This window comes from Aspergillus flavus, chromosome 8 (genome assembly GCF_009017415.1).
Source record: "Aspergillus flavus chromosome 8, complete sequence".
Lineage (NCBI taxonomy): Eukaryota > Fungi > Ascomycota > Eurotiomycetes > Eurotiales > Aspergillaceae > Aspergillus > Aspergillus flavus.
Genome location: NC_092403.1, coordinates 1,487,780 through 1,508,168, shown reverse-complemented (window position 1 = coordinate 1,508,168; position 20,389 = coordinate 1,487,780). Strand labels below are relative to the sequence as shown.

At 48.6% G+C, this 20,389-nt stretch overlaps 9 protein-coding genes across 9 annotated transcripts; 4 read left to right on the top strand and 5 right to left on the bottom strand.

Moving 5' to 3' along the window:
• Positions 1–309: 309 nt before the first annotated feature.
• On the top strand, positions 310–1,468 carry F9C07_2236953 (uncharacterized protein; the record flags this gene model as incomplete). The annotated part of the gene is made up of 2 exons (XM_071510003.1): positions 310–644; positions 706–1,468. 2 exons carry the CDS (start codon positions 310–312, stop codon positions 1,466–1,468), a joined length of 1,098 nt encoding a protein of 365 aa, XP_071367359.1.
• Positions 1,469–1,898: 430 nt separating this feature from the next.
• F9C07_2287356 (putative MFS toxin efflux pump) lies at positions 1,899–5,855 on the bottom strand. Its single transcript, XM_041295342.2, has 3 exons — positions 4,894–5,855; positions 4,012–4,818; positions 1,899–3,946 (listed from the first exon to the last, which is right to left on the bottom strand). The coding sequence occupies exons 1-3, from the start codon at positions 5,095–5,097 to the stop codon at positions 3,302–3,304; spliced, it is 1,656 nt and encodes a 551-aa protein (XP_041151251.1). The 5' UTR covers positions 5,098–5,855; the 3' UTR covers positions 1,899–3,301.
• Positions 5,856–6,106: 251 nt separating this feature from the next.
• On the bottom strand, positions 6,107–7,237 carry F9C07_2236951 (putative NADH-dependent flavin oxidoreductase; the record flags this gene model as incomplete). Its single annotated transcript, XM_041287518.1, has 1 exon — positions 6,107–7,237. The coding sequence occupies one exon, from the start codon at positions 7,235–7,237 to the stop codon at positions 6,107–6,109; it is 1,131 nt and encodes a 376-aa protein (XP_041151252.1).
• A 504-nt stretch (positions 7,238–7,741) lies between these two features.
• On the top strand, positions 7,742–11,565 carry F9C07_2174302 (uncharacterized protein). Its single transcript, XM_041287511.2, has one exon. It carries the CDS (start codon positions 7,967–7,969, stop codon positions 11,057–11,059), a length of 3,093 nt encoding a protein of 1,030 aa, XP_041151253.2. The 5' UTR covers positions 7,742–7,966; the 3' UTR covers positions 11,060–11,565.
• A 425-nt stretch (positions 11,566–11,990) lies between these two features.
• F9C07_2287353 (S-adenosyl-L-methionine-dependent methyltransferase) lies at positions 11,991–13,855 on the top strand. The gene is made up of 10 exons (XM_041287512.2): positions 11,991–12,237; positions 12,287–12,293; positions 12,350–12,369; positions 12,444–12,462; positions 12,528–12,647; positions 12,704–12,726; positions 12,781–12,818; positions 12,876–13,013; positions 13,082–13,501; positions 13,617–13,855. Exons 1-10 carry the CDS (start codon positions 12,223–12,225, stop codon positions 13,645–13,647), a joined length of 831 nt encoding a protein of 276 aa, XP_041151254.2. The 5' UTR covers positions 11,991–12,222; the 3' UTR covers positions 13,648–13,855.
• Positions 13,856–14,001: 146 nt separating this feature from the next.
• On the bottom strand, positions 14,002–15,726 carry F9C07_12722 (putative cytochrome P450; the record flags this gene model as incomplete). Its single annotated transcript, XM_041295343.1, has 4 exons — positions 14,002–14,164; positions 14,241–14,407; positions 14,476–15,594; positions 15,664–15,726. 4 exons carry the CDS (start codon positions 15,724–15,726, stop codon positions 14,002–14,004), a joined length of 1,512 nt encoding a protein of 503 aa, XP_041151255.1.
• Positions 15,727–16,175: 449 nt separating this feature from the next.
• On the top strand, positions 16,176–17,365 carry F9C07_12721 (NmrA-like family protein; the record flags this gene model as incomplete). Its single annotated transcript, XM_041295334.1, has 4 exons — positions 16,176–16,439; positions 16,510–16,666; positions 16,729–17,061; positions 17,112–17,365. 4 exons carry the CDS (start codon positions 16,176–16,178, stop codon positions 17,363–17,365), a joined length of 1,008 nt encoding a protein of 335 aa, XP_041151256.1.
• A 204-nt stretch (positions 17,366–17,569) lies between these two features.
• On the bottom strand, positions 17,570–18,543 carry F9C07_12720 (phytanoyl-CoA dioxygenase family protein; the record flags this gene model as incomplete). The annotated part of the gene is made up of 2 exons (XM_071507887.1): positions 17,570–17,728; positions 17,824–18,543. 2 exons carry the CDS (start codon positions 18,541–18,543, stop codon positions 17,570–17,572), a joined length of 879 nt encoding a protein of 292 aa, XP_071367358.1.
• Positions 18,544–18,792: 249 nt separating this feature from the next.
• F9C07_2287350 (putative hscarg dehydrogenase) lies at positions 18,793–20,314 on the bottom strand. The gene is made up of 4 exons (XM_041287520.2): positions 19,865–20,314; positions 19,649–19,802; positions 19,248–19,580; positions 18,793–19,174 (listed from the first exon to the last, which is right to left on the bottom strand). Exons 1-4 carry the CDS (start codon positions 20,123–20,125, stop codon positions 18,909–18,911), a joined length of 1,014 nt encoding a protein of 337 aa, XP_041151257.2. The 5' UTR covers positions 20,126–20,314; the 3' UTR covers positions 18,793–18,908.
• Between the last annotated feature and the right edge of the window lie 75 nt (positions 20,315–20,389).

The following is a 20,389-nucleotide window of genomic DNA, read 5'->3' as shown; positions in this document are numbered from 1 at the left end:
TTTCCTATCAAATATCTAACCAAGGTTATTTGTGGCCTTTCTGTCCCTGATGCATGGGTGGTCATGAGTAGGCTCTTTGGTTGTCAGCAACCTAAGCACAGGGCTTGGCTGCTGCCCGAAGGCTGCGTGTGTAGTTCTAGAATGAAATTTGTGAGACAGTGCCCTCTTGGACATGTCAGGCTTCAAGAGGTCCACAAAAATATAATCAACCACCATGTTGCAGTCCCTAAATTCTCTGAGGCTATAGAAATTATATTAGTTGTTCAGTTTTACCGTTGCAAAAACCACATACCTCACGTTGACTAGAATATGGAGAATGCCGGAGGGATGAGCAGCCCTTGTCTCTATACCGCCGCAGCGACCAATGCCTTCACGGGTTGCGTCGAGTTTCCAACAAGCTGGACGTTTGACCAAGATGAGGTACCGGCAAACTTGAGGCAAATTGAAAGCAAAAGGAAGTGTTGGCAAACTACATCTAGTACTGGTTTTAAACAAAGCGAGGCACAGACTTCGACTATTCAGGTAGAGGCCGGGAACAACTTTTCTTCCTCATTCGCTCCACAACCTGGGTATACATATAACGTGGTACAGTGCAGTCTGAATACTACTGGACCTAGTGATATGCAACGCCCTGACTTGCTGGAGTAAGTATTAATAGCATGGGCTACATACTGGTCTCTTATCTGCTGCTCACACTTCCTACAGATATCCGGCGCTTCCGCAATCACTTGTGACCCAGACCACTGAAGATATTGCCCATTGTGTTGACAATGATGTTAGCCAGAGTCCGTTTGGCATAAAACCATATCCACCCGATCTTCCAGTGAATTCATTCACAGCACACTCCCCAGCATCAATTGGAAGTTTCCAATCACCCAGGTCCCAAGAATATATCAACTTGCGACCGATGCTATACCGATCGGACAAATTGTTGGAAACATATGAGAAAATTTCATGTGCGTTGTTTACGCTGCACCGTAAGAGGATGATTCTCGGGGAATCTACTGCATGCGTCTATACAGTAGACGGCCTTTTTCAATGTGTTTCCACGTTGTGCGATCTTTTGGAGATAACTGTACCTGCTGCTAATGCCTCCATCGACACAGCTGGTTATATCACGAATAACGGGATCTTCAAGCTAGGGCTTATGGGGGTATCGATCATCTTGGAGATATACGAAAACCTGCTGCGCAACTATCAAAGGCTCGAATGTCCGGAGGATTTCAATACTGAAAAAACATCTCAAAATGTCTTTCAACTCACATTTTCGTCCGATAATGTGGAACTCGCAACCATCATGTTGCGATACACAGCTATGGACATCCACCTGAGGCGGTTGCAAGTGGTTCTTGAAACTGCCGGACTAGAGTTGAACCTTGATCCGAGTTTATCTGCTCAGATAAACGAGACGAAGGGCGTGTTGGGTGTATTTCTATATTCACTTCAAAATTATATCATACATACGTGATAGCAATGGTGGAATTTCCTGATTGCAAGGTGGTGATAGGTGTCCCCAAAAGCTTTGTCCATATCTTGTCTTCCTGTATCTTTATTGATGCCTCGCTTGCTTCGGGGCTTCTTTTCTATCGTTCTTATACTTCTGTTTTCTGATATCTGTTTCTCTTTATGCCTACTCTACGGAGTACATCTCCCTATAATATGTCGATCGATTGACTTTACTTCATACACAGGTATAACCGAATGATAGAGCTAGACTAGAGTACAAAAGCTTCTGAACAATCCATATGGAGTAGTTGTCGATGAGTTACGAAGTTGGCAAATTGGAGGATTTGTCCCATGTGGTAGTAGCAAAAACCAATGGAGAACCTCTGCAAGAATAGCAAAACTACTCCGTACCACTATCTGAAAACGAAGGTCTTCTAAATATTCTAAAAAGTCCTCTCTATCATGAATGAAAGTAATAAAAGAGAAAAAAAAAATACATACAACAGGAGGGATTCGCTGTGGCGAGACTCGCCGAAGCAATTACTCGTCACGTAGAGTAGATATAACAAAAACCCTCATCAAGGCTTCCACCAAATTAATATAGATTAGGAGAGTGGCCCTAAATCAGGACGACTTAGTAAGCTGGGTATAAGCGTATAACATATTCGGAAAGCGAGCGTTCTACCCCTCCTGAATTCCACATGTCTTAAATAATCCGACGATTGGAACACTGATTGATTTTGTGCCCTCTAATATTACAGCCAGAGCACCTTGGTGGAGGGCGTACGCACTGGCTCTCTACGGGAGCGTCCATATCTACTGAGGCAGTAGCTATAGGCTCTACAGTGGAAATCCTGCCTTTATAAGCTTCTGAGCTTCCTCAACTGAAGCGCCTGCTTCTATAGTGATATAAATCTATACGAGACACGTGATTGCCTATAGGCTTGGTCTGGCCACCGAACTTCAGCCCCTGAGGGTTGACCCATTAGTGAAATAGGATGGGCGGCTGAGATAGAAATGGTGATCATTCTGCGTTTGTTTGAACATGCTGAACGTTCTTAAATTTTTCGACCCTTTTTTTGAAGTGGCTCTTGTCCCCACTTCGCTCGAACCCCACCGGGCGGTTCTACACAAAACAAAATAAACTAATATTAAATTTATACAGAAGATGTAAGACTGTTAAACACAGAGTACTCCTAGTCAATCATTGAAGACACTTCATCTTCATGAAGACAAGATGATGCCCAACACAATAGACACCCAGTTTGTAAAAAGGTATGGGCGCTTATAAAAGATCTACTTGCCTTGCTTACCGAAGACCGGAGGTCCATGATCATGGACCGAGAAATGAGAAAGTCCCAGAGTATACGACATTCGGACCGTCGTAGAACCCCTCTATACGCGTCGGGACTAGTAGTAGGAGGGGTCCGATACAATGAACCACGAACTGTACATGATGCAAAAAGCTGAATTGCAGATCGTACGGAGGCAGAAAGACTAGAAGGGACTTGCCTAGTACAGAGGCTAGTCAGGTGGATCAGAAGGACACTCAATTACCTTGCTGGATAGATACTCAAGGCGCCGTTGTATAGGAGCTTGGATAGCTTCGAACTTATCGTTGAGGTGGATAGGTCGGCCGACCTAGGAGGCGGCTAGATTTGTTCCAGGGGATTTGTCACAAGTGGCAGATACTTAAGGAGGCCAAGGCATGATGGTAGGCATTGTATGGACCAAGAGAGATGATGAAAGAACAGGGAGAAGCTCTTTGAAACTATATATCTAGGTGGGCAGTTATCTCAGTTACAAAGACGAGGCGCACCTGACACCTGATTCATCAGGGTCAATAGCAAATCTATCATGGACAGCCCTCCGTCTTCTTCTCATTCACTGAAGTCCACCGAATTGGCAAAGCCCCCACGATTGCTAGTGACGAAAGAGCAACTCCAACATACAACGCCTGGGTGATAGCTAAGTTATAGGCTCTCAATACCCCGCTCAGCATTTCTGGCGGCACAGTATCCCGAAGTGTGGTCATTGCAGTGGTAATATTTCCATGTGCGTTGGCCTGGGGAGCTTCCAAGGCCATATTCTTCACTAGTTGGCTCCGGAAGACACTCTGTGCCACTGATATAGCAACCGATCCCCCAAGCGACTCCATAAAAGCGGTGATTGCGATGGCAAGGGGTATATCATCTGGCTCGAGTACAGCCTGAACAACGACCATAGGTTGCGATAGCCCTATCCCTAGTCCAATTCCAAAAGGGATCTGGTAGCCAATCCATTGCGCAGGCCCACTATCGACTTTCAAGGTGGAAAGTAGGCCAGCGCCGATGACAGATAGAACAGGGGCAGCATACATGAATGGAGTATAGAACCCAATTTTACCAACCAAAACGGCGGAAAGGAGAGAACAAATTGTCATCCCTAGAATTGTAGGGATACTCATCAGACCAGACTTTGTCGCGGAAACACCCTTGACACTCTGAAACCATATAGGAAGCTGCGGGAAATCCAGGAATAAGTTCCATGACCAAGGGAATAATAAGTGGATACATTATGACTTACATGGTAAGTAAAAGCCATCATTGCACCAGTTATACAAAAGCTGAATATTGAGGTGCCCCAGATATCCCGTTTCTTGATCAACCGAGGAGGTACTGTAGCCTTGTCCTGTTTCCACCACTGGACAACAATAAATACCAAAATCAAGGCGGTAAATCCCACAATCAGGCCGATGATGCGCCGGTCATCCCAAGGATAATCTGCACCCCCCCACGACAGTACCAGCAAAAGGCATATGACAGCTGGAAAAAGGAAGAGTAGACCAACCAGATCGAGATGCGATAGAAGACACTTGATCCCTCCTGCTTGTTTAACGGGCTGTTGTGCCTCGAGAAGGAAAACGATGGCCAATGCCGTCAGTCCACCAAAGGGAAGATTGATATAGAAGCACCATCTCCAAGTAAGATAATCAGTGAACACACCGCCAATCAGAGGACCAGCTACATCGGCAACGCCAAAAAGGCACATGATGACGGAAATACATAGCAGCCTTCGCTGCAGAGGCATGCTTTGAGAAATTACAGTTATTGCCCCCGAAAACAATCCCGCGGAGCCCAAACCGGTGATCGCACGCCCAATGATTAAGCCCACCGAGTTTGGGGTGAAGCCGCAAACCAATGATCCTATCTCAAAGAGCGCGAGGGCAACGAGATAGATCCATTTAACAGGGTACAAGGTATAGAGCTTCCCGAACGAAATGGTTAAACAGGAATTGGTCAAGAGATAACTACTCCCATACCAGCCAATGTCCTGCGCAGAATGGAATTGATCGGTGATCTTCGGAATTGCGGTGGCCATAATCGTGTTGTCCTGAAAGAAAAGAAATCAACCGTGTTAACAGGGTCCTGATCCCTCAAGACTTTGGATGGTTTTCCATGGTCATACCAACGCCATACAGAAGACAGCAAAGCTTAATCCGAACATTATAGCAACAAGCCTCAATGCCGGTCGATGTTGTTCTGTCCTTTCCTCAGCTCTCTCGTTGCCATCATTTTCGCTCGGCTCGTTTTGTTCCCCGATGCTATTTGTGACGTTCGTCGAGAATGCGGTCGAACCTCGTGAATCGGATTTCTCGTGGCAGGGATCCATCTCCGATAACGAAATAGAATGTTAGAGATGTTGAGAAGATACCCAGTTATGCTTTCATTCCATCTTTATGAGCCCTGCCTTTGCTCAAAATGACAACTCGGAGGTTTGTCACGTTAAGAAAAAAATATAAAATAAAATAAAAATGAACGAATAGGTCGTAGGGCCTTCAGGGCTTTTTGGGGTGGCCGGCACCACTCAAATGCATCAAAGTTTGATGCAAGGAGCAGATGTTATTTTCAGACTACCTCATTCGCAAAGATCGTAGCTGAATGTATCAATGGATTGCCAACGAATGGTAGACCCTCGCACAAATCCGAAGACCCTTACTTCTCTATAAATGTGCGATGAGAGTGTTTTCCCGGGTCCTATACTGGATATCACTCTTCTATTCCAAAAAGGGATACTCTCAAATGATCGGCGTCTTGCATGAACTAGTGAAAAGGGTCAGCACTTCTAATCAAGATATTTTCGATTTCCCTTGCAGTTCATAAAGCTATCCCTGCAGAATCAGAATACTTTACCGCCAATAGCCATTTTGGCTTCAGGGGACGGTAATTTGGACCCATCACTGAAAATTCCACATACCAAAGAGCCTACATACCCGGGCATGGTGCAAGACTTAACTTTACTCAGATGACAACCAAGAAAACTCAAGATCTCATTGGGTTAATCGATGTTACACTGTAACGTAAACATTCCGTTGGCCGGTTGGCGCTAGTGACAGACAAGAGTAGCTGGTTTGAGAGTTTGAAAGCTACGACCAAAGTGGATTTGATCAAAAGATTGCAGTCCTAACCCTTCGCCCTGAGTATAGGAGGGTTTACAATATGGTTTACATTATGTAAATAGGCTGATCACATTGAGAATAGTTGCACTGGATGGGATACAGCAGTCTAGAGTTATAGAAGAACATACCCAGATGAACTGCGTATGAATGAGCACCGTACTTCACCATAGTTCCAACTACCACTAGCATAATAGATCGATCACACGTGGACTCCCGATCTAATTACACTCGAACGGGGATTAGATCCACTGCCTGGTCGCTGAAGGGATAGTCCGAATATCCAATTGGGGACAGTGGAGTATAGAAGCTGTCTCGGTCATAGGGGGTAAATGGAAGGCCATCCCTCAAACGCAGTGGTAGATCAGGATTTGAGATGAATAGTCGTCCAAAGACTGCCCCGATCTCGTTTAAAGGGTAGTCGACATCCAATGTGTGTTTGGCCGATTGCGGTGTATAGCCTCCACCCAGAAACACCGGGCTGGTTTCACCCCAGGCTTTCACAAAGCCCGCATTGTCCTCAAGCGGATGACCGTCAGGGGGGCCCTGCAGCGGGACATCCTCATCGACTGAAACACGAGGGTTGGTCAAATGAAGATAGGCCAGCTTCAGCTCCTTCAGGCTGGTAATCAAGTGCAGGAACTGCTGCTCCATATCCTTCATTTTCATGCCTTGCTGGTCGTTCCATGGAGTTAGCTTGACTGCCACCCGCTCACTCCCGATAGCCTGAACCATGGCCCTGGTCACCTCGACTGCGAAGCGAGATCGGTTCGGGATGCTTCCACCCCAGGAATCGGTCCGGCGGTTACAAGTATCCTGTGTGAACTGGTCGACCAGATAACCGTTCCCTCCGTGAAGCTCGACGCCATCAAAACCAGCCATGACTGCATTTCGTGCCGCCTGGGCATACAAGGCGATGTACTGCTTAATTTCCTCTTCAGTCATTGCTCGTGGGACCGGCTCCCCCGCGTCCACAGGTACAGCGCTGCTAGAAATAAGGTCGAACCCATCCTGCTTGAGTGTATCTGCATCGCCCACCCGACCTAGGGCCCATAGCTGGAGAAAGATGTAGGAGCCTTGAGCGTGCACCGCATCGGTGATCTCCTTCCACCGAGCTATCTGTTCAGGGGACCAGATCCCGGGCACATTTGGGTACCCACCTGCCGCTAGGGAAATGTAGGTGGCTTCGGCAATGATCAACGTCCCGGGAACTGAGGCGCGCTGAGAATAGTACTCTTTGGCAATCGGAAGAGGGACATTATTATCGTCCGCGCGGAAGCGAGTCAACGGGGCCATAATGACTCGGTGCTTAAGTTGGCAGAATCCAACCTGCAAAGGAGTGAAGAGCTTCGACATCATGGGTGGATCGCAGTTGTTCAAAGAGTAGTGTACATCAATGCCAAAAGACTCAGGAAGACAGGCAAGGTCACTTTCATCGATTGTCTTTGGATATAAAGGGTACTTGAAGGTTATCTAGATGTACACCGCTTATTGCCCTTCTACGTATTGCTGCAGTACGCGTATTCCATAAAGCCCAAGAATGTCACACTTAGGAAAGCGGTGGCGAAGAGTAGGCGGCTGACATTGGGATTCAGCTGCCATGTCCAAGCCCTATCGGGAGACATTGCCCACAACAAGCGGTGGACACAGCACCTTGCGTACATTCTCTGTGGTCGTATAGTGAAAGGGAGACCGGGGAGTAGTTTGTGGCGTCGTCTATCTTTTTTTACAAGAGGATCGGCCAAAATAATGTCTTGCAGCTACGCCAGGGATACGGAGAAGTCCGGAGGAACCCAAGCTTCTCATATCTTACATATCACCCCTTGAGTAGCGGTGTATGCAGCTATTGCTGAATGTGAGATCGACGTGGGTCCTGGACGATCTTGGTCAACCTACATTCCTTGTTCAACATTCCCTCATCGAATATACAGAATGAGACGTGTAGATACGTTATTGCATATAATTTACCTAGAAGGAACCGCTGAAAACCTTAGGTCTGTCCGGCTATTTGTACCCATCTTGAGACATTCTACATCCTCTGAGCACCTCTCTAGAAGCTTGCGAAAGGACTAAGTTATTTTTGGCATGATGCTCTCTAATTTGCTCCCCTCTCCTGAACCGCTCGGGGCGGATGAATATGGCCTGTGTGTCGCTAGCAACCTAGGACTTGGGCAGCTTTTCTATCGGCAAGTCCGGCAAAGCCCCTCTTCTATTGCTGTTGTGGATGACGAGTCATCCATCACGTATGGTCAACTGCACGCGTGGGCAGTTCGTTTGGCTGCAAAGCTATCCCAAGAAGGCTTCGTCAAAGAAGAAGCGGTAGGAATCGTTGTCCAACATGGAGTTGCCGATGTGGTTGCCCAAATGGCCGTGATCTACGCCGGGGGTAGCTGTGCCCCTATGGATCCAACCATGAGGGACCAGCAGATAGGCCAACGATTACAACGACTCAACTCGCGGTTCATTCTCGTTGACCAGTCCAATCGAGGGCGAGACCTCCAATTTCAGCAGATCGTGCTAGAGAAACATTTGCCTCTCACCATCACGGATTTGTGCGAGGAAAACGAATTTCCTGTCACAACCGACCTTTCCCACCGCACGCATTTAATACACACCTCTGGAACCACTAGCGAGCCCAAGGCCGTGCAAATAGCCGCTCGATCGATCTTACAAGTGGTGTTCCATGCCCCCTTCGAGCCACTCGCAGTAGAGGATGTGGTCGCTCACGCCAACAATAGCAGTTTCGATGTCTCTCTTTTTGATATCTGGGCCCCCTTATTGCGTGGGGCTCGGATTGCTATACTCAAGAAGATGGTTTTGCTAGATCTCGTTGTGCTGGCAGAGCATATTGATCGCCTGGGGATCACAGTTATGGCTACTACCACTGCGTTGCTCAATCTTGCTGCTTCCACTTTACCGACTGCATTTTCCAAGTTACGTATTTGTTTTATTGGAGGCGAGGCGGCCAATGTGAGCGCTATCGAAACAGTTCTGCGCAAAGGACCTCCAAAGATGCTGATTAACGCTTATGGCCCGACTGAGTGCTGCATCTTCTGCCTGGCTCACCGAGTTACACCCAAGGATATCCAGATGGGCTCTGTCAGTATTGGCATGCCCATTGGCCATACCATCGCATACATCGCGGATGAGTCAGGCTGCGCTGCTAACGAAGGGGAGCTTTGGATCGGCGGGGCTGGTGTGTCCCCTGGATATATAAACGAGCCGGAAAAGAATGCCAAAAGCTTTCCCACGATAATGATGCCTTCCGGGGAGGCAGCTAGATTCTACCGCACAGGTGACATTGTTCGTCGCCGTGACGATGGTCAGATCGACTATGTAGGGCGTGTGGACCATCAGATTAAAGTTCGAGGCTTCCGAATTGAACTTGAGGCGATTGAAACCAGTCTCCTCCAGACTGGTTTGTTTGCTGAAGTGGCAGCGATGGGCATTCAGTCGCCGCACCAGGGTGCAGGCTCGGTCCTGGTAGCCTACGCGACCCCCAAGGATCCGGCTCATCCCCCTGAGATCTCTAAGGCCTTGAAAATTCTCCAGGACATCTTGCCCGAATATATGATTCCCCAATTGCAGCTCATTGAGAAGATGCCGCTCAACAGTCATGCCAAGGTGGATCGAAAGGGCTTGAAGCAACTCTTCTGCCAACGTTCGACCTCACTGCTCAAACCAGTGCCGAAATTGCCCAATACGCTCTGTCAGGACACCCAAACGGTCTTGGCTAGTCTATGGGCCACTATCCTGGCAACCCCAAAGTCAGAATATAAGGAGAGCGATGATTTCTTCGTGCTTGGAGGTACCTCTCTCCAAGCATCTCTTCTGATTAGCCAGATTCGTCAAGTATTTCGCTGTGAAGTATCCCTTTTGGCTCTGTATGACAACTCTACAGTTGGAGCCCTGGCAAGTATTATTGATCATGCCAAGGGCGGTCACCTCAAGACAGTGCGTGATGAGAGAGAAGTCTGGCTGGCTGACACAAAGCTGGCCGATGATTTGCCCGCTCCCATGACCACACCCGTGAACTGGCAGCGTGATATTGAAGGCCGTATTTTTATCACCGGTGCCACGGGTTTTGTTGGGGCGTTCTTGTTATCAGACCTATTGCACATGCCGTCGGTGCATCAAATTGGTTGTCTGGTACGAGCCCCTAATTCCGCTGCTGGTATGCAGCGACTGCGCCTTGCCCTCGAAAAATATAATCTTTGGAAGGATGAATTCACGAATAAGCTTCTTGCTTTCCCGGGCTTGCTAGAGGATAAATACCTGGGGTTAGAACAGGCTCGATTCAACGAGCTGGCGAACTGGGCTAGTGTAGTCTTTCATCTTGGTGCACGCGTTAACTATACGCAGCCATACTCACTGCATCGCCCTGCCAATACACTGGGAACAATTAATGTCGTGCGGTTCGCTTGTACAGGGCGAAGTAAGGCAGTTCACTACGTGTCAAGTATCTCCTGCTTTGGACCCACTGGCTTCTTCACTGGCACAGCAAGTGTGGGTGAGGATGACTCCCTTCTCCCCCACCTGGAGGCTCTCCCATACGATCACGGCTATGCGCAGAGCCAATGGGTGGCCGACCAGCTTCTTCGACGTTTGATGGATCGCGGGTTCCCAATCTCTATCTACCGGCCCGGGTTTATTACTGGCCATAGCCAGACGGGCGTGTGTAACCCTGATGATTTTTTCAGCCGCTTGATGATAGCATGCGAGCAGATGAAAAGCTACCCAATGTTGCCTAACCAGCGAAAGGAGTTCGTTCCGGTTGACTACGTTAACTCGGTCATTCTTCATATAGCTGCATCTGAACACGCGGTTGGCCGGGCCTACCACATCGTGCCTCCCAACCGTGACATGTCCATCGACATGGATGCCACAATGGACCTGTTAGGGGATGCAGTTAATTCACGTATCCATGCTTTACCTTACATGGAATGGATTGACCGGCTGGCTGCCAACCCTCCTGTGGCATTGCAGCCGCTGCAGCCTATGCTGGCGGAGAAGGTGCATGATGGTAAGACTCGTTGGGAGTTATATGCTAACATGCCCATCTATCAGACCACAAACACTGATAGAATGCTAGCCAACTACCCAGGAGGTCTGAAATTTCCCACTCTTGACTGCTCTTTGTTGAAGAAGTATATCGCGCATCTGAGATCTGCTTGTTAGTACCGTAGCCCGTTTTCTGAATGATTTTATTTAATGAACGTATTCTGACACTTTTGCCGTATGCCACATATTTCTCCTGCCTTGGTATTTTCTTTTTATTTTTCTTTTCTTTTTACCTCAAGAATGCGTGTATTCCTTGATTCAATTTGCCGTCAACTGTTCACCCGAACGAATAGTAATGCTGGGCGATGTGGAGACTATGAAGGGCGGCAGTGGGATAGTATCCTTGCCTTTTCTTAGACCTCAGCAGAATGTTTCATAAAACTATATGCGAGACATGATCCTTCCTCTTTCTTCCGCCAGCTTGGTGTCATACAAGAGGACATTCTTCGGCTATTCGGCCAAAGCATCCTCTGGACCCAATACAGTAAAACCCCGATATAAGCAATCTACCAGGCTGTCTTCGATTATTTCCCATACAAACCTCGATATAGGGAACTTTCATTATTCTGCTCAGCCTACCATACAAAATTGCTTATAATAAGATATAGTGGATCCAGTTAACCAATTAAAAAGTTTACTATAATAAAAAAAATCACGCATAAATTTCTCGAATATTAACTTAGTCCTATCCCTACTACCTAACAATAACAAAAATATATATAATTACACAGATTCTTTTACTCTATTTTACTATCAGTCTTTATACTAATAAATTATACTAAAAATGCTATAGAATTGTATCTCTATATACTATATCTATATTTTAGTAGGTCTTATATAGTGATTTTGATATAAGCAATCCCTCGATATAAGCAATTTAGGCAATCAGCTCATTCCCTTGCTTATATCAGGGTTTTACTGTAGTAGTAATATATGGTCCCTTGCTTACGCAAAATTCTCGGCACTCGTGCAATCGATCGTAGATCTGACTAGAACTCTGGTGAACATTCAATGTGGCGGTCAAGGGAGTGATGGACATGTCACACTGCATATGCATCATTCCCTTGGCGCATCTGAAATGGAATGCAATAAATGACACCCTTTTTCATGGTCCAACATAGCACGACATAGCCGCTTCTTGCCCTTCCTTTCTTTTTCCTTGTTTGGCTGGGAAAAGTATCGCGAGACGTCTAATAATCAACTCCCAGCTCTTACCCACCTGCTTCGCCATCAGTGTATCATCGACTGTCCAAGGCTTGATTCGCACGTTTGGATTCAGGATGACGCTCACCAAGGTAAGCTGTCGTGCTCTTTTTACAGGAGATAGGTACTGATTACATCCAGGAGGACTGTAAGCCAAAGCTCCCTTCCATCTAGCATATAATGTATTAATGATATGACGTGGAGTGGAGTTTCTCCAATACAGTGTGAGTTCACAAGCTATCTCATTTCAATTCAATTATCATAGCGATCGTCGATCCTAATTTCAACATGGTGACAGAGTGATGAAACAGAAATGGGTAAGCCATAGTAACCCCCCGGCGAGTTGAACCACTGGCGTTGATATTAACGCTCCCGTCTTCAGAGGGCTGGCACCGGGTGGGTAAATTATTGGCCGATGGGAAGCTGAATTGGGCTCCCATCCATGAGCCTCGAGCAGTTCTCGATGTTGGATGTGGTACTGGGACCTGGACGAAAGACTTTGGTTTGTCGCCCGACCTGATTTGAAGGGATGTCCAGTAGCTAATGGAGAGGTTCCAGCCGCAAGACAACCAACCAGCCAGGTAAACTCTGCCACGCGGTATCTGTATCAGTCGAATAGAAACTAATAATACCAGTGCCTAGGTATAGACCTTGACGTCCCCGACGAAACTCAGTCAGAAGTCCCTTCCTCTGTCATATTTGCAGGGCGTTCCCGCTGACTATCAGCCAGATTTACCCCGAACTGTCGCTTTCGGAGCATCGACGTCGAGAGTGACTGGGGATATGTCGAGGAATTCGACTACATCTACATCCGCGGATTGGCCGCGTGCATTATCGATTGGCCAGGTCTTTTCAGACAATGCTGGAAGTAAGCCATTCTCTAGCTTGTCCATCTTATCGCGTCATATATACTGAGAAAGCAATCACCCTGATCAGAGCGCTGCGCCCCGGAGGCTATATGGAAATCAGTGATTTTGGATACTCGTCCAAGTCCGAAACCGACTCGCTCGACCGAACCTCCGGGCTCCTGAGGTGGGAACAGCTGATCAACGAGGCGGGCGACCGCAGCCCGCGCAAAGTGGCCATAGCATCAGCCTTCCTTGGGTTAATGCGCGAGGCTGGTTTCTCCGACATCACGGAGCTCATCAAGCAGGTCCCGTACAGTGGATGGTCAACCAATCCCCTTGCCCGGAAAATCGGTCAGCTAAGCAACCCTCTTCATAAGCTGGGGCTGAAGAACCTGGGGCTTGCGGTTCTATGCAGCGTCTCTGGAATGTCCCCGGCGGATGTGGACAGGGAATTCGATGCGGCTTGCGCGGATATGGATAACCCTGATCGCCAGTGTTGGATGCCTTTGTAAGTACTTTCTCCTTTTTCTTTTTCTTTTTTCTTTTTTTTTCAAATTTATTTCTCGTTATGGAGACAGCGTTGAGTGACCCGAGGCTTCCTGGCTGATTGATAATTTATCTAGACATATTGTGTACGGGCAGAAGCCAGAATGAGTATAGGGCCCGGGACATCTTGGCGAGAACTGGTAGCACTTTTTATTGACTGAGAGAGGACAGACGGTTCCGAATGAAACTGTCGAGACAGCCTTTCTGCGTCAGGCACATAGGACCTTATATGTAACGTACCTGGTTGAACTTCTCTCTCCCAGCAGCTAGCTTAATCAATGGTTTCTCTCACGATATAAAAAATTAAAGGTTGAATGCAAATATGCTTCCGGTGGCAAACTTCGAAAGCTTTCAAATTAACCTCTAGCTACTTTTTCTCCCCTTTGAGAGCGACTTATCTACTTCGTCTCATTGTTCCCATAATTCACTAACTTCTAGCCCGGCACTGACTCCTTGCAAACATCAAGTAGTCTGTACACGCTCCTTTATCTTTAGATTCAGAGGCTTAGTTTCCCAGATACCATATTCGTCCAATTCATGCGGGTCGATATTGTCCGGCTGAGCCTCGAAGTCGAAATTCCACAGGAGTCGCGCTAATATGATGCGCATGTTGGCATTTGCCAGGCTAAGAAGAAGACATTGTCAGTGGATGGAATGTCGCACCTCATCTGTCGCCAAACACAAGACGAATTTCAACTCACTTCAGTCCAATGCAGTTGCGCGTTCCGATGGAAAACGGCGCCGAGGCCTCCCGGACATCCGACTCGTATTTGGCATCGCCTAGCCAGCGTTCCGGAGTAAATCGCTCAGGATCGCGCCAATACGTGGGGGATCGTGAGGCTGCAAGGTTGGCCACGGATACCCATGTCTATAGGGTATGTATCGATTAGATGGACTCGTCTGTAGTAGATTAGAAGGGGGTGGGAATTGGCTTACATTTCCTGGAACCCATTGGCCGTCAATGAATGCCCCCGCTGCTGGCGCTACTCGGAACAACCCTATGGGGACAGGGGGGTGTATTCTCATCGCTTCCTGAATGACTGCCTTGAGGTACGGTAGTGCAGCAACGGCGGCCAAGGTAATTTCACCCTCTGCGGAGAAGGTGTCCCGGATCTCCTTGGTCAAACGCTCATAGGAAGAAGGGTTGTGGACGAGGTAGTAGAGGGACGAAGAGATGGTGGAGGCGGTGGTTTCTCCTCCGGCGGTAATGACAATATTGACATTGTCGAACAGTTCATCGGGACTCATGCCCTTGAGCATGAAGGAGGAGAAATCGGCGCGGGCGACGGGCTCTTCCTTTACCTGTTGCCGCTGGTCCAGTTGTTTGCGGGTGAATTCCAAATGAGCCTCGTAGTTCGCGGTCATGTCGTTGGGGATAAAGTGTTTCAGGATCCATTGGTAGGGAGCCAGCCGGTGGGCAGCCTGCGTATATGTGGAATGGATGATAGCCTTGAAGATGACCGATACCCAGGGATGATAATCGGCTCGGTCGAGACAGCCGATAGGATCGCCAAAGGACAGGCGGGTCAGAACATCGAAGAGGATAAAGTGCAACCAGGGAATGATATTGACTACACCTTTCGCATCAGGGTACGCTGCCTGGCCAGAGCGATTGCGGAGGGCTGCGATCAGCTGGTTGGTATAGCCCTGGATGGTGGCCTCTTGCTCCCGCACCGCCGTTTCGGAAAAGGCCGGGGCCATGAGCTTGCGTAGCCGATTATGATCGTGAAATCGAGCGAAGAAAATATTACTGATATCCCCATTTCCCTGCAGATAGGCCACCGGATTCTTTTCAAACACCTTATCTTCCTTGGGTCGCCCCCCAAAGATGGTCTGGTTGGCCGATGGGGAGATATACGACAGCTCATTGGGGCCGATGCGCACCACAGTGCCATATTTCTCATGCAGCTGCGCCGTCCATTTGCAATTATCCCCCTTCAGAACATGATACACGTTAAGCAATTGTGACGCCGCGGCCAGTTTGGGGCCAGGGTAGCGTCGTAGCGGGTGGAGATACACATTGTAGGCTGCCAGCACAAGATGAACGGCAATCCACTGACTTTTGGTTAATAACTCTTTTTACTTTCGTTTTGAAGATGGATCTTGCGAAACCCCTCTACTTACCACACTAGAGAGTAGCAGAACGACATCAGTTAAAGATACTGAAGATAGCAGCCGGGCTGCCATGGCGGAAGAGTTGGCAAATTCACACTGTTCGCTTGTCATTTACCTGCCCGATCCAAAGTCACCAAATGGATATACATATATAGTAGTAGATATGGCATCCAGGGACGAGGATTACCTTTTGCTCGTAAACCTAGTCCCTATCTGACAGACTCAATACCATCCAATGAATGACCAGACACATGCTTCGGTAGGGTTATCCCTTTCATTTTCATTCCAAGGTATCTGCAAATCGTCATTTATGGCGCAGCTGAAAGAAGAATGCAAGGGATAGGTGAGGATGAGCGGTGTGATCGAGGTGGACCTGGGATATCTCTCTACATGCGGTGGGAGGCTAAATGGTGACGTGTCATTCACACATAGCTCACATCATGCACATTTTTTCATACTCTACTTAACATGATCTTCACCATCATTGTAAGCCTCTCTTCAACATCCACTGCAAAAGGAAAATGACTGTAACTGCAACTGAAAGAATTGTCACCGTCTTTGGCACAGGCAACCAAGCCGGCGCCGTGGCCCGGGCCCTGCTGGCGGATAAGACCAGCCAGTTCAAAGTCCGCGCCATTAGTCGTCATCCAGACTCGGCCTCTAGTAGAACACTATCCGCACTCGGGGTGCAAGTTGTCAAGGCAGATGGGTGGAATCTCGAGGAGTTGACCAGGGCGTTCGCGGACACTTGGGCGGCGTTCGTCAACACGAATTCTGATGACCCGGTTCACTTTAACCCGCACCCGCCGATAGGCCCTAGATACTAAAAGCTAACAAAATATGTTCTCTTGCTAGCTCTTCCTCCAAAAAGGTGACGGCCCCACGGAGTTCGATCTCGGGAAAAATATCATAGACAGCCTGGTTGCCGCCAAAGTGCAGCATCTTGTCTATAGCTGCTTCGCCTCGTCTGTGGAGCAGACCAAAGGCAAGCTGTTTATCAAGCCCATGGAAAGTGAGTACCTATCTGAGTTGATTTATTCATTCACTAGGGTTGCGACTGACCACAATGGCCAGTGAAATACCAAGCACTCAAGTACGCCCGAGAGACTGGCCACTTTGCCACTACCTGTGGCATATACGCCGCGTGGTACTATGAGCAGTTCCTCGACAAAGCCACCGCGGATGTGTTCGGGGGGTTTCCCACTACTCCCGACGAAGAGGGTTATATTACCTTCCGGGCCCCGCTCTGGGGCGACGACGAGCACCCATCCTTCGTGAGTATCACGCATGACTTTGGGGATATGGTGCACGGCATTCTTCTCGAACCTGAGCAGTGGGATGGCAAATCTGTTCCTGCCGCTAGCGATGTGATGACGTTCGAGCAGCTGGCGCAGACCCTGCAAAATGGTATATACGCCTACTCACATTTGGTACGAGTGCTAATGAGGGAATCTCAGCTACGGGTCGAAAGTCGAGGTATATTCCACTTCCCTCCTGGGAAGACTTTGGTCGAGGCATCCCTGAATTGGATGATCATAAGCTCTTGTTTGCCTTTACGCAAGCAACTGGGGGACGCTATTTTGGCGATGTGCCCACAGAGACCAAGACAGCCTTAAGGCTCAAGAGACGGGCGGCAGAAGCGCAAGGAAAGTCTGGCAACGAGGCCAACTTGTTGAGTATGGAGGAGTGGTTCAAGACAAACTTTGCGTAGATGGAGGGCAATTTGGATGACTACGATATCTTGAAAGCGTTTAGTACCGTTAGGACCGTAGGTTGATTGTTCCTCTCTGTGAGACCTAGCTAGCACAAGATCATATACTTATCATTTCGGTTGATCTGCCAAAACATGGGTTAATTATGTCCCATACGGACTAGATCGAGTTGATCTACTAGCTATCGGGACTTATTTACACATTCACTTTGAGGACTCTTCCAAACCCAATGCCTCCAGTGGACTTTTCAAATCAACCCAGCCATGAAAGGGATCGCTGGGCGTAAATCCGAGTCTCTTTGCTACAGTCGAAGGGTATTTCTGCAATTGTTCTTTGGTTACCGTCAGGTACTGGTTCTCTTCCTGTCAAGACAGACGAGCAAATAGAGTTAGCGAACAGACCTCCATGGCTAGATACAATTGGATACTCGGAAGGAATGTAAACAAAGTCCTCTTACTTGTCTCAAAAATCCCTTGGTCAGAAAAGTCGAATAGATCGTACGGTCCTCCTGGGATACGTTGGCCGAGCCTGCGTGAAAGCAGGAGGCCAGCATGATGAAGGCGTCGCCAGGCTGCATCTCTACAGGCACGGTCAATCCTTCGTCGGGGCGGTGGGAGGTATCCCACAAGTGTGAGCCTGGGATAAAGCGAGTGGCGCCATTCTCCTTGGTGGTTCGCGTCGCGGCGACGAAGAGTCCAACCCCGACATCGCGGCCCGGTGTATACGCCTCAGGGGCAATCCCCGGAAGAGTATGATGGAAACCCATGTCGTCACGATGCAGCTTCTGTGCTTCATTGCCCGGGCTATTGGAAATGGCAATGGCGGCGTTGATTTGGGGAGCTGAGGTGAAAGCTACCTGCTCGTCGCCATACCAACATGTGTAGGTTGACGCAAGGAGGCGGTCACATACTTCCAAGAACAGTGGATTGCACGCGATGTGTTCGATAAATGCGGTGGACTTGACTGCAAGCCCGGTCACAACCCGGGACTTGCTAGTGAAGATACCCCCTTCCCAGAATTTGTCGAAATGCGGAGTGACATCGCGCGAGACCTGGGCGAGTGTATTCTGGTCGACCAGATTGCGTACTATAACGCCCCCATTCACTGTGAGCAGGTCTATAACCTGGCTGACCGGAGCTGTTCGGGCCTCGACGGAGTGTAGGTGAAATTGGTGCATCCTGAACGTCTTGAAGATCAGTATGATGAGAGGACAGATGGGGAGAGAGGTGAGGGACCTGGTCCTATTTATCTACTGGTGCTTTTGATCCTAGAAGAGCCACATGCGTCATTGTTGCCCCCTAGTTAGTAGTAGAGTTTTGAAATACAACATAGCCGGTTTCTCTGCGGAATCCGACGCCCACTCTCCAGGGGACTCGCTGGGCAAGCCCTTTGGTTTCGGGGACTTTCCAACATGTCGACCACAATATAGACAGTCATATGCAACGTTCGATTACTTAGAATACGTCCATCTCCTTGGCCAGCAAATACATAGATTAGACTAGATATATATGATGTGTAATGTAGATGACATCGAGCATGCCCTTATTTCGAGCTCGGACCGAAATTCGCGGCAAAGAAGGAGGCCAACGAAGTTAGTTCCGCGCTGGTTCCATCTTTCCCCTGGGCAGTCGCTGCTAGTTTCTTCAGTTTCCGTGCTGTAGCGGTGGACGAAGGCTCGACTCCGAAATAACGACCCCCAGTAAGTTCTCCATACGCAAACAGCAACCGCGCATCCTCCAGCTCAGCCACTCCCTCCCCCAAGGACTTCCACGAGGGCAAAGGAACGTATCGTGCTTTCTTCCCAGTTGCTACAGCAGGGCCCGGGGTTAGCCATGGTATCTCAATACACAGACACTAGCACAAGAAACGCGCTGAGCCTACCTTTGGAGAAGACTTCCACGAATTCTTCCAGCGATCGAGCCTCACTGACAGCTTGGATGTTCTGGTCCTTCCATTTGTGGGGATCGAGCAGGATTCCGTGCACCAGGTCGCCAAAGTCATCCGCAATGGCGATAAATGGAGCCGCGTCATTGTCTCCCCACCGGGGAAGATGCAGACTCAAGAAGCCCTCGGCATCCGGGTAGTATGGAAAGCCCTGATGGACCTGGGCCATTATGTCGGAGAGAAAAAGCTCATAGTACCATCCGGCGTGAATGGAACAGACCGCATCAAAACAACCCGTTCCTCTGGCATACTCTTCGATGCGAGCCTTCACTGAATTTTGCAACCCAACCAGTCAGCTTTCCGAGCCCATTAGTCATGGACGTCTTCCCTTTACGTACTGTCCATGGTCTTAATATTCATCTTCCCCCCTGTGGCTTCCGCTGCGGGTCTCATGGAGCTGAGAACCAGGATTCTTACGTTGGCTGCTACGATACCATCCACAATGGATTTTCCCAGGTCGAATTCGGTGGGCCCGTCCGGATTTTGAAAGATCTGGTGCATTTACTCGATAAATCCTTTCCACAACCCGAACAGGACCGGAGGAGGCGACCTACCGGATCATCCGAGTTGGTATTCACAAATACCGCCCAGGAGCCTGAACAGGCTTCCTGGATCTCATGGGCCCTCCAGCCATCGGCCCTAACGACCTCCACCCCCAAGCTCTGCAATGCCTGGCTTTTGTCGGAGAGCGGATTTCGAGTAATGGCCCGAACCCTAAAATTGGACGCCTGGTCCCTCAGCAGAGAATGCACCACCGAGCTGCCCTGAAGCCCCGTGGCACCAAAAATGGTGATTTGCTTCACGCCTGGTGCCATTGGATGAGATTGGAAAGAACTTGTGGAACAAAATTATAATGAAAATATAGTAATGAGAGACGGTGGGTGGGTAAAGTTGAACTTCTGATATGTTAATATGTGAAGAGGTTTCCCTGACCGCAAATCCAAATACGAGGCCCACTCATGTGACTACTCCCACTGTGTCGTAAGCCCGCAACCTTGCATGGATCTGGCATCCCGCCTGGTATGTCGGTGAGGAAATCCCAAAACAGCACTAGAATGTCGGTCTGATAGATGAGTCGA

Coding starts and splice junctions, on each gene's coding strand:
- F9C07_2287356 (XM_041295342.2), bottom strand. CDS start 5,097: ATGGATCCCTGCCACGAGAAATCCGATTCACGAGGTTCGACCGCATTC. Junction 4,819..4,893: donor CTGTCTTCTGTATGGCGTTG/GTATGACCATGG, acceptor CTTTTCTTTCAG/GACAACACGATTATGGCCAC. Junction 3,947..4,011: donor TGATGGCTTTTACTTACCAT/GTAAGTCATAAT, acceptor GATTTCCCGCAG/CTTCCTATATGGTTTCAGAG.
- F9C07_2174302 (XM_041287511.2), top strand. CDS start 7,967: ATGATGCTCTCTAATTTGCTCCCCTCTCCTGAACCGCTCGGGGCGGAT.
- F9C07_2287353 (XM_041287512.2), top strand. Junction 12,648..12,703: donor GACCTGGACGAAAGACTTTG/GTTTGTCGCCCG, acceptor GAGAGGTTCCAG/CCGCAAGACAACCAACCAGC. Junction 13,502..13,616: donor CGCCAGTGTTGGATGCCTTT/GTAAGTACTTTC, acceptor TAATTTATCTAG/ACATATTGTGTACGGGCAGA.
- F9C07_2287350 (XM_041287520.2), bottom strand. CDS start 20,125: ATGGCACCAGGCGTGAAGCAAATCACCATTTTTGGTGCCACGGGGCTT. Junction 19,803..19,864: donor ATACCAACTCGGATGATCCG/GTAGGTCGCCTC, acceptor TAAATGCACCAG/ATCTTTCAAAATCCGGACGG. Junction 19,581..19,648: donor GAATATTAAGACCATGGACA/GTACGTAAAGGG, acceptor TGCAAAATTCAG/TGAAGGCTCGCATCGAAGAG.